The sequence below is a fragment of the Vigna umbellata genome, chromosome 5, assembly GCF_029865625.1.
Source record: "Vigna umbellata cultivar VRB3 chromosome 5, Vumbellata_1.0, whole genome shotgun sequence".
NCBI classification, from domain to species: Eukaryota; Viridiplantae; Streptophyta; class Magnoliopsida; order Fabales; family Fabaceae; genus Vigna; species Vigna umbellata.
Window position 1 is genome coordinate 23,606,234 of NC_142169.1, and position 8,941 is coordinate 23,615,174.

Below are 8,941 nucleotides of genomic sequence, written 5' to 3' on the forward strand. Positions count from 1 at the left end.
ATTGATATTACATTTTATATTCTTTTGTAACTTTATTTAGATTTTGTTTTAAAAATAATGAAAAAAATTTCTTCTAATTTTGTAAATAATGAAAAAAAAAATTAAAATAAGGAAGAACTTTCCTTCTAATTTTTAAATAATAAAGAATTTTTCACTAATTCTAAAAAAATAAAGATTTTTTCTTATATTTTAAAAATAATGAAAAGATTTCCTTATAAAATTTAAAATTGTACCTGAGTTTAACGAAATTTATAATTAAATTGAACCTAAAACAACGTGACATTGACATTTATACTGACATTATTACATAACACAAGTTGATTTAATATATACTACAACATTTTCTTAAAATAAAAAAATAAAATTAAAGTTTAAAATTTTTTAAAAAATAAATAAAAAAATCGGAAACTGAAGTGTAACGTAACTTTGTTAACCATCTAGACAATGTAAAAAAATAGATAATTTACAAAACAAAATTCATATTGAATATTAGAAAAAAATAATCTCACGTGAAACAAAATAATTAAAAATAGAGAAAAAAATATTTAAGCTCTAAAAATCCAAAGTAATGTTTTCTTTTACTAAAATTCTAAGTAACGTTGTTATTTATGAATTTAAATAAATTAGTTATCATTTATCATATAGAAAATACTAAATGGGTAAAGAATCAGAGATATCGCACATGGTGCAAGGTAATAAAACCGTTTATCTACACTTTATTAAAGAAATTGAGTATTTATATGTTGTTCTCTGCAGGGTTGAAAGAAAGAAAGAAAGAAAGAAAGAAAGAACTGAAGCGAGGGAAGTGTTCCCGCCATGGGAATAGAGCGCGTGCAGTGTGACTATGTCTCTCTGGTCAATGCTCTTTCTCTCTGCTTCACTTGTGTTGTGATTTTTTATGATGAATGTGTTAATTTGATTTCTGTGTGGAAGCAGGACGAAACCTTCGAAATTGGAAAAGAGAAGTATCACGGTCAACAGTACTGCCATATTTACTTCGCACGCCTTCATTTGATGCGGACTCTCTTGTATTCACTCGTTCCTCACTGGAAACCTAATTTTCCCGGTAACCTACTCCTTCTTTTTCTACCATCACATCCACTTAGGGTTATATAATACTATCATATTCCTCTGTGTTGTGGTGTTTCTTTTGTTTTGAGGTTTCAATTTTTTTTTTACGGTTTCTGTTTCGCACAGTGTGCACGGTGTTGGAATTGGAAGAGGGCAAGGAATGTGTCATTGTTGGAACCCTCTACAAACACATGCAGCTCAAACCTCGCGTACTTGATGAGTATTCTAAGCAGGTTCCTCTCTGTTTATACTTCATGGGTATTCCCATCAATATTGCACGTGTGCTTTTAAATTTTAATTAAATTGTAAAAGTATAATTAAGAAAATATTACAGAGAATATTAAGAATGAATAATGAGTGCACTGACACTGTAAATGTTTTTTACACGTTCATTTAATCTCGGATTGACATGTATGATAATTTGTTGACCTTTTAAACTGCCGGTCTTAAAAGTCGTATCAATGTTGGTATCTGATTATTTCACAGCGTCAATATAGATATTAAGTCTGGAGATTAGTTTATGTGATGATGAAAACGTTGAAATGCTGGCATTTGAAACTCTGTTTTAGTTTACTTGTGTTGTCAATTATTTGTAAATATATCGTTTATGCGTAATGTAAACTGTACGATTCGGGTATTTTTTAAAGGAGATGCAGAGAAACCAAAGTGTCTTTTTGTTGAATTACTAATTAAAGTGGAGAAAAAATGTTTGCTTGGTTAAATATGGAAGCTTTTGAGTTGTGTTGTGTTGTGTTATGGGACTATGGAGAGCATCTATGTCAGCCATCCTGCTATTGAGAGTAAGGACTTGAATTTGTTATATAAGGATGCATCTTGTGCTTTCTTTTGTGAAATTTGATAACAGTGTGCGGAGGTGCTATATTTCACTATTTTTCTGCTGATAATATGCAGAAATCAGTGGTTCCACTTGTCAAGCCACATAACTTCATGCACTCTGATGATTACCTAGTTTTGGAAGATGAAAGTGGGCGGGTTAAGCTCAGCGGAAATATCATTCCGCCTGAATATGTAACAGGTCTATATGATGAACAACTTAACTTTATTTAGTAAATAGATTGTTATAAGAAGGCAATTAGAATCAGGTGTATGTTAATTCTAATTTCTTTCAGTTTGGATTGCTTTGTTTTCAGATTTGTTTAATATATCTGAGGTATCTAGAAATAACACATGTAGCTATGCAACATGCCTGCCGTACAAATGGCTGTCATTTGGAACATGACAATTTTATACTTACATTGTCTGCAACAGGAATTGTGGTCGCTGTACTTGGAAAGGAAAGTGGGGCAGGTGACTTTTTGGTTCAGGATGTACTAGATGCTGGCTTACCCCCACAGATAGAATTCCCCCTTAAATCAGGTACCTCTTGTATATCCTTTGCATTTTATAACCCAATAAAGCACACCCATTACACATGTATGGGATTTTTTGCCCAGACCTTAGCTACCCATGATAGATTAGGATTTCCCATTTGAGGATGGAAGGATATTTGGTGAATTGGCATCCCACTTTCCTGCATTGATGTTTCTGTTATCTATTTAGTATTTGGCCAGAAGGATTTGTGCTGTTTGAAAGTTTTATTATTGATAGTCAGCGATCATAAATTGTCTTCTGTTTCTTTTCTTATCCTAGTCTCTTTCTATTTGATTGCAATTGTATTTGCTGGAGTTAAAGAAACTAGTTTCTTATCTTTTTATATGGTCTAACTTTGAAAAGTTATCCAATTTAAATATGCTGCTTGTTCTATGCTTCATTTCCTCCTGCTTGTATTATGCACAGATAATGAGCAGCGAACTTTTAACTTTACATCTTTGATCCTCCTCACTTCAATATTTGTTATTAAAATTTCTAATTTTAGTAAAAATATTATCTTGAATTTTCTTTTGTTTGGATTCTACAGGGGAAGACAAATACGTTGTTCTTGTGTCAGGTTTAAGTGTTGGTAGCAGCACCTCTAATCCTCTTCAGTTTCAGCTTCTCATTGATCATATTACGGGGCATTTAGGGGATGAGAAGGTTTGTCCTGTTTTTCTCCCAACTTATCAAGCTGATAATTATTCACCATTAAGTTTTCACTAATGAAAAGTGACAAATTACACAGGCACAACTTTTTGCATCAAAAATTGTTCAAGTTGTCTTTGCTGGGAATTTAGTTGAGATACCTCACAGAATTCTTAATGGACAGGTATTTATGTTTCCGTATAGGGAGAGAAATAGGAAAATTAAAATTAGAGAGAAACCGTTAGTTTTGCATGTCATTTACTGGCTACGTTAGCTTCTTACTGTGTAAGGAGAGATCTGATTTATTACAGGGAAAGAATAGTATAAGTATGTGACGATGTGTGGTAGTACAAAAGTAATATAACAGCAATATCAAGCACTGATATCTTAACAATTTCAATGACAAGTTTCTTTAATGATATTGCATTTGTTTTCTACTACTGAGTTTCCTATACTAATATCTCTTTGCTAAACAAGTTTAAACAATGCACTCAATATAAGTCAATAGTTTTACTTTTTTTATTCTAATAAAGTAAACACCCTAACATATGATCACATACTCTTCTAATGTAATTTGTACTGTATCATCACCAATTAGTTTTCTCTGGTATCTGAATTCTTGGTTGCACTTGCTCTCTATTATTTGATTTAGTTGCCGTAGTAATTCACTATTTTTTAGGAATATTGCAGAGTCATCTGATTTGTGTTAATGGATAATTAGATGAGAAGAATTAAGTAATCCCGCTACTTGTTAACATCTTAGAATTGCATTTAAGATTTACACACTTGGTTTATTTATATAAAGTCTAGATTGACATACAGTGCCCATTGCATGCGATTGCTGATTTCAGTAAATAATACAACCAATTTTATGGTATTTAATCTGTAATTCCTAATGTGATTTATTGGCCTTTTGATCAATATTTGAAGAATTTGGCTTCAGAAGATTTTGCAAGAATGTCTGAGCCAATAAGGGAGCTAGACATTCTGTTGAGTCAGGTTCGTTTCGTTGCAGTCATTCTTAAATTTTACTCCTTGTTTTTCTTAATAATATGCTTAAGTTTTACTTGCTTTTCAGATAGCTGCTGGTTTGCCTTTGGATATTATGCCAGGACCCAGTGACCCTGCGAATTTCTCATTGCCACAACAGGTTCTTATGTTTTTCTTTCAAGGTTTATGTATGTCATATTAACATGTGCTGTTTTGCTTTGTTACTAAAATTATCACTTTCAGTCATTGCATGAATGCCTTTTCCCTGGGTCGTCATCGTATAATACTTTCAGATCCTGTACAAATCCTCATTCTTTTGAGCTTGATAATGTCAGGTAAATAGTCTATTCTCAATATTATTGTCTTTGTTGCTAAATGCATTATACGTTGAACATGATCCCACACTGCTTGCAGGTTTCTTGGGACATCCGGTCAAAATGTAGATGATCTTGACAAATATTCAGATGCAAAAGATAAACTTGAATTCATGGAAAGGACATTAAGATGGAGGCATTTAGCACCCACCGCACCTAATACTCTTGGTATGCTTATTATATATTCCTCAATGCTTTTACACTTCCTTTATCATCAATAATCCTTTTTTCTTCTGCTTAGCTCAGCCAATTTTTTCTGGAGGGTTGAACATTTGTTATATTACCTGCTATTTCTGAAGAAATATATTTCTCTTACAAAATATAAAAATTATTTATTCTCACTTCTGATACTAACTATTGTCTTCCAGGGTGCTTTCCTTTTACTGAGAGAGATCCTTTCTTCATTGAGAGTTGTCCTCACGTTTACTTTGTTGGAAATCAAGATAAATTTGAAACTCGTATCATAAAGGGTATTTTTATTCTAAAATCTATATTGTAGTGTCAGAAATAAAAGTTACTTTGTTTCTGTTTGCGTTTACTATAATATCGCTTCTCTAAAACTTCAATCAATTTTGCATATTGCTTGCAGGATCAGAAGGGCAGTTGGTGAGACTCATATGTGTTCCTAAATTCAGTGAAACTGGAGTTGCTGTTATGGTGAGCTTCAAATCGTGCACACTTCATTTTAACTTAGATATGGCCTTTTTATACTTGTATAAATACATTATTCCATTAGCATATCAGTAACATGTCTCTGGTTTGTTGTTTAAGGCAATGGATTGTTGTCCCTCTGAACGTACTAACGAGACTCACTTTAGGCATTTCATTGCAGTCTATTTAATCTTTAGAATGGGTTTCTAAATGATTAAAAGCTAAAAATATGGTTCATAGCTAGAATTTCAATGTTATCTGAAAATTTAAAAGAACTATCATCTGAAAATTATGTTGTTACTCTTTTGACAATTTTCTATACGTGAAAGATTCATGAAAGATTTTGGTGTTGGCCTGTGCCAGAGATAACTGGGTATTTCCAATTATTTTGGTTACGGATTAGTCACGTGAGACAAATAGGTTTTGGTATGTAGATTGTCTTTTTCTACCATTATGGACAACGGCAATATTTCCTCCAAGGTCCCTTAGCCCCAGCTGTACGATGGTTGATATGGTTTCCAGTTGGGTTGAAGACAATGCTTGTAAATCAGTTAATTTTGAAATTTAATGAATAAAATAATAAAGCCCTTTGCAAAATTTTTAGCTGCTCGTGTTATTGACTGTTAATATGCCAAGAACTTTACCGACCTAGCTAGTAATCTCTTGTCTTCTCTGAAAAAGAAGTTTTAGTTCGATCCTACATGGCTGTCACTGATGCTATTCTGGAATGATTTATATTTGATGAAAATGTAGTTAAGAGCAATATTCTGTAGGATTACTATTGCTGAAGGTTGTTTTCTTTGCTTAATGTCTGCTGTCTTATAAAGCTGATTTCATCTGATGTAATTCTTTCAGACTGGTAATTCCTCTTTCCCTTTTTGCAGCTTAATCTAAGGGACCTCGAATGTCATGCTCTCAGTTTTACCCTTGATCTATAAAATGGGTTAAGTCTATGAGGTATTTCCAACTGAAATCAACATCCTTTTTTTACTTGTTACATTTTCTCACTTTTAAAAGCCTAATTGGCATATTAGGCGTAACTAATTAAAAACTAATACGACAAAGTAATAATCTAAAATACAACAAAGCCATTACTGAAGTCATTTTGGTGTAATGGTTTGTTTTTTTGTAGTGCCTGATAGCAACACGCTCATGTAAAAATTGCTTTTAAGTTGTATCCATAGTTAGTGTGGCTTCTCCACTATAATAGTTGTTACAAATACAATTTGTTTAAATTTATCTGATATCTATGGCTGGTGTTATGAAGTTTAATCTTCAATGGTTTTGGCAGTTCACGTGAACAATGAACATGTGAAACTTTTATCTTTTTTAACAGGAGCTTTGAGAACTAATTTATCTGAATTAATTTTGATCCCTGAAGGCTGTCATTTTCCCCTTAAATGGGTTTGAAAGAGTCATCCATGTTTATCTGTAGACAGATGATTTTCATTTACATCTAATGCAGGTTATTCAAAATTTGTTTATTATGGGTGTATCCTTAGACGTAAAGCAAAGAACTGAAAATTGAAGCTTGAAGTTGACAGAGGCTACCTGTGTTTTTTAGTCTAATATTTATAGTATCTGATGTATTGACACCCGTGACCATTTTTCTTTGTAGTTTTGAATGTAACATAGTATTTACACTTGTGTATTTGTTTGACAATGGATATATAAGATTTCAATTCAGAAAATGTTAAGTTTTCTTATTTATTTTTTCTTCAAGGTATCTTGTCGTGTAACTTAATAATTGGTGGCTATTGCTTCCTGTACGTTATCACTTTCGGAATTTATTTTCAGGAACACTATAAACAGCTCTGGAATTTATTTTTTCGGAAAGCAATCACCCCCCTCTTATTATGGAAACAATTTTTGGGAAGTTTTTTGATGGGGTGTAATTTGGTGGGGTGTAAGAAGCAACAGCCATAATTCGTTTGCTATAGCCCATTATTAATAACTAGGAACGCATTTAGTATTAACGATGAAAGAAAAAATTCAATATTAACTATGAAAGAAAAAATTCAACTGACTATTTATGTAGAAACTAAAACTTTTATACTAATTTGAAATGTTAGTTTATTATATTATAGATAGCTAGGAGAGATAAAACAGTTTGTTTATTATATAGTAGGAGAAGGTAGGTAGTAGTATGTCAGAAAGTAGCACTGAAACTGAAGAAGGAGAGCGCAATTGTGGGTCCTTTCAACTTTAGTACTGTATTGTTCCCATCACAACATTCACATGCCATTCCCATCTAACATCACAGAAAAATCCAAAACAAGACAAAAATAAGAAAAATCTTAGGATAATTAAGTCAGTCAGAATTCATTATCCCAACCCAACGGCTATATTTTCTTCCCTCTCCAGTTCATTATTCAACCATTATCTCTTACCACTTTTGCATCTCGTAACGGTCCTCACCACAGAACATATATATAGTCTTGTTAATATTACCTCACATAACATAAATAGTGCATTTATAAGATACACCATATGCTATTCCATTATGTCAATTATTGTTTCACTTCCAATGGACACTGCTAAGGTTCAACATGTAACCAAAAAATCTTCTGATGAGCTTCTGAAGAAGTTTGCAGAAGTGGGTTGTGACGAGGGTAGAAAAAGGAGAAGGAAGAAGAGGAAGGAACATGATTTATATGACTTTGACAGCCCTTCAACAGGTGGCGCAGCTGTCGAAAGGAGGTCTCTTCTGCTGCCCAGGTTGACACGGAGGTCGGTGGTGCTCCGGCAGCTCAGGATCAGAAACAAGTCATCACTCTTTGGAAACATTCATAAGGTGAAGCCAATTCAAATCATTTTCTTCAGACAAAGCGTGTTTTTGGTCCATATGTGATAATTTTTGTTTTAATTTGTTTTCGTGAGTTGAAAAGGTGTTTTTTCTTTTGTACACTAAGTACTATTTTTTGTTCAGTTAATTATATAAATGCAATAAATTATGAAGCAATTATACAGACATCTATGTCAGCTAAAAAAGAATTAATTTGGTCGAAAATTTTTTTTTTTTTCACTTTTCTTGTGTCTAAAATTCCTAGACACAAGAATAAATTAATAATGTAGGAAAAGGCTATAACATGCTTTAGAAGGGGGAATATTTAAGCCTGATTATGGCTTAACTTGAAGCTTCAAACTTTATACCAAAAATATTAATGATTTACTTTAAGAAGTAATTTTATTAACTTTGATCACTAATCAATCTTATCTGAAAAATATAAATATTTTTTTTCATGACTTGTTGCAGACATGGCGTAGAACCATTGAAGGTGCATCCAGAATTTTCTTGGAAGAGCATTATCATCGTCATAAGCGTTTGATCAATGACAGTGTTTAGGCTCTGTTCAAAAATGTACAACTTCTCTTTCTGCATGTGTGCAAACCTTTGTATATTTTCCCATTGTAATTTCTTCTCTCTGTTTTTCCTTCTTTGATTTCTTGTAATAAAATTTATGTCTTCATTCTCCATTTTGTTATAATATCTCCTTTGAAATAGTAAAAAGAAATATAACTTATAAATCTATGTTTATGCCTATTCTATTATATATAGATTTTCTCTATTTGGGTTTCTCCAAAATACTTGAAATGGTTTGTTAGACCTTTTACATCACAATTAGTTATATAAAGGTTTTTTTTAAAGATAACTACTACATCATTTGTGTTAGTAGGTAGGAATGACGTGACGTAATAAACATTTTTATTTAAAAAAAAAGGTATACATTGAATTTTCATTTTGTAAAACAATACGTTAAGTAATAATATATATTATAATATTTTAATAAATATTATTTTATTATTAATGTATTTTGATAGTCTTTTATAAATTT

At 31.9% G+C, this 8,941-nt stretch overlaps 2 protein-coding genes across 3 annotated transcripts; both read left to right on the top strand.

Annotated features, from left to right (window-relative positions):
* Window positions 1-703: 703 nt before the first annotated feature.
* On the top strand, window positions 704-6,827 carry LOC148197971 (DNA polymerase delta small subunit-like). Of its 2 annotated transcripts, XM_088091516.1 has the most exons (15): window positions 704-855; window positions 937-1,066; window positions 1,198-1,304; window positions 1,984-2,107; window positions 2,341-2,448; window positions 2,990-3,105; window positions 3,191-3,274; window positions 4,021-4,089; window positions 4,169-4,240; window positions 4,324-4,415; window positions 4,495-4,622; window positions 4,823-4,924; window positions 5,044-5,111; window positions 5,990-6,062; window positions 6,571-6,827. In XM_088091516.1, the coding sequence occupies exons 1-14, from the start codon at window positions 817-819 to the stop codon at window positions 6,041-6,043; spliced, it is 1,293 nt and encodes a 430-aa protein (XP_087947642.1). In that variant the 5' UTR covers window positions 704-816; the 3' UTR covers window positions 6,044-6,062; window positions 6,571-6,827. The 2 variants fall into 2 exon arrangements, with proteins under 2 accessions (XP_087947642.1, XP_087947643.1); XM_088091517.1 differs by lacking the exon at window positions 3,191-3,274.
* Window positions 6,828-7,054: 227 nt separating this feature from the next.
* Window positions 7,055-8,637, top strand: LOC124830472 (uncharacterized). Its single transcript, XM_047304199.2, has 2 exons — window positions 7,055-7,899; window positions 8,362-8,637. Exons 1-2 carry the CDS (start codon window positions 7,609-7,611, stop codon window positions 8,449-8,451), a joined length of 381 nt encoding a protein of 126 aa, XP_047160155.2. The 5' UTR covers window positions 7,055-7,608; the 3' UTR covers window positions 8,452-8,637.
* The last annotated feature ends 304 nt before the right edge of the window (window positions 8,638-8,941 follow it).

What these genes read in the sequence shown, in the direction of transcription:
- LOC148197971 (XM_088091516.1), top strand. Translation starts at nt 817, where the DNA reads ATGGGAATAGAGCGCGTGCAGTGTGACTATGTCTCTCTG. An exon ending in AGTGTGACTATGTCTCTCTG is followed by an intron (nt 856 to 936) that starts GTCAATGCTCTT and finishes GTGTGGAAGCAG; the next exon opens with GACGAAACCTTCGAAATTGG. An exon ending in TTGATGAGTATTCTAAGCAG is followed by an intron (nt 1,305 to 1,983) that starts GTTCCTCTCTGT and finishes GATAATATGCAG; the next exon opens with AAATCAGTGGTTCCACTTGT.
- LOC124830472 (XM_047304199.2), top strand. Translation starts at nt 7,609, where the DNA reads ATGTCAATTATTGTTTCACTTCCAATGGACACTGCTAAGGTTCAACAT. An exon ending in TCTTTGGAAACATTCATAAG is followed by an intron (nt 7,900 to 8,361) that starts GTGAAGCCAATT and finishes GACTTGTTGCAG; the next exon opens with ACATGGCGTAGAACCATTGA.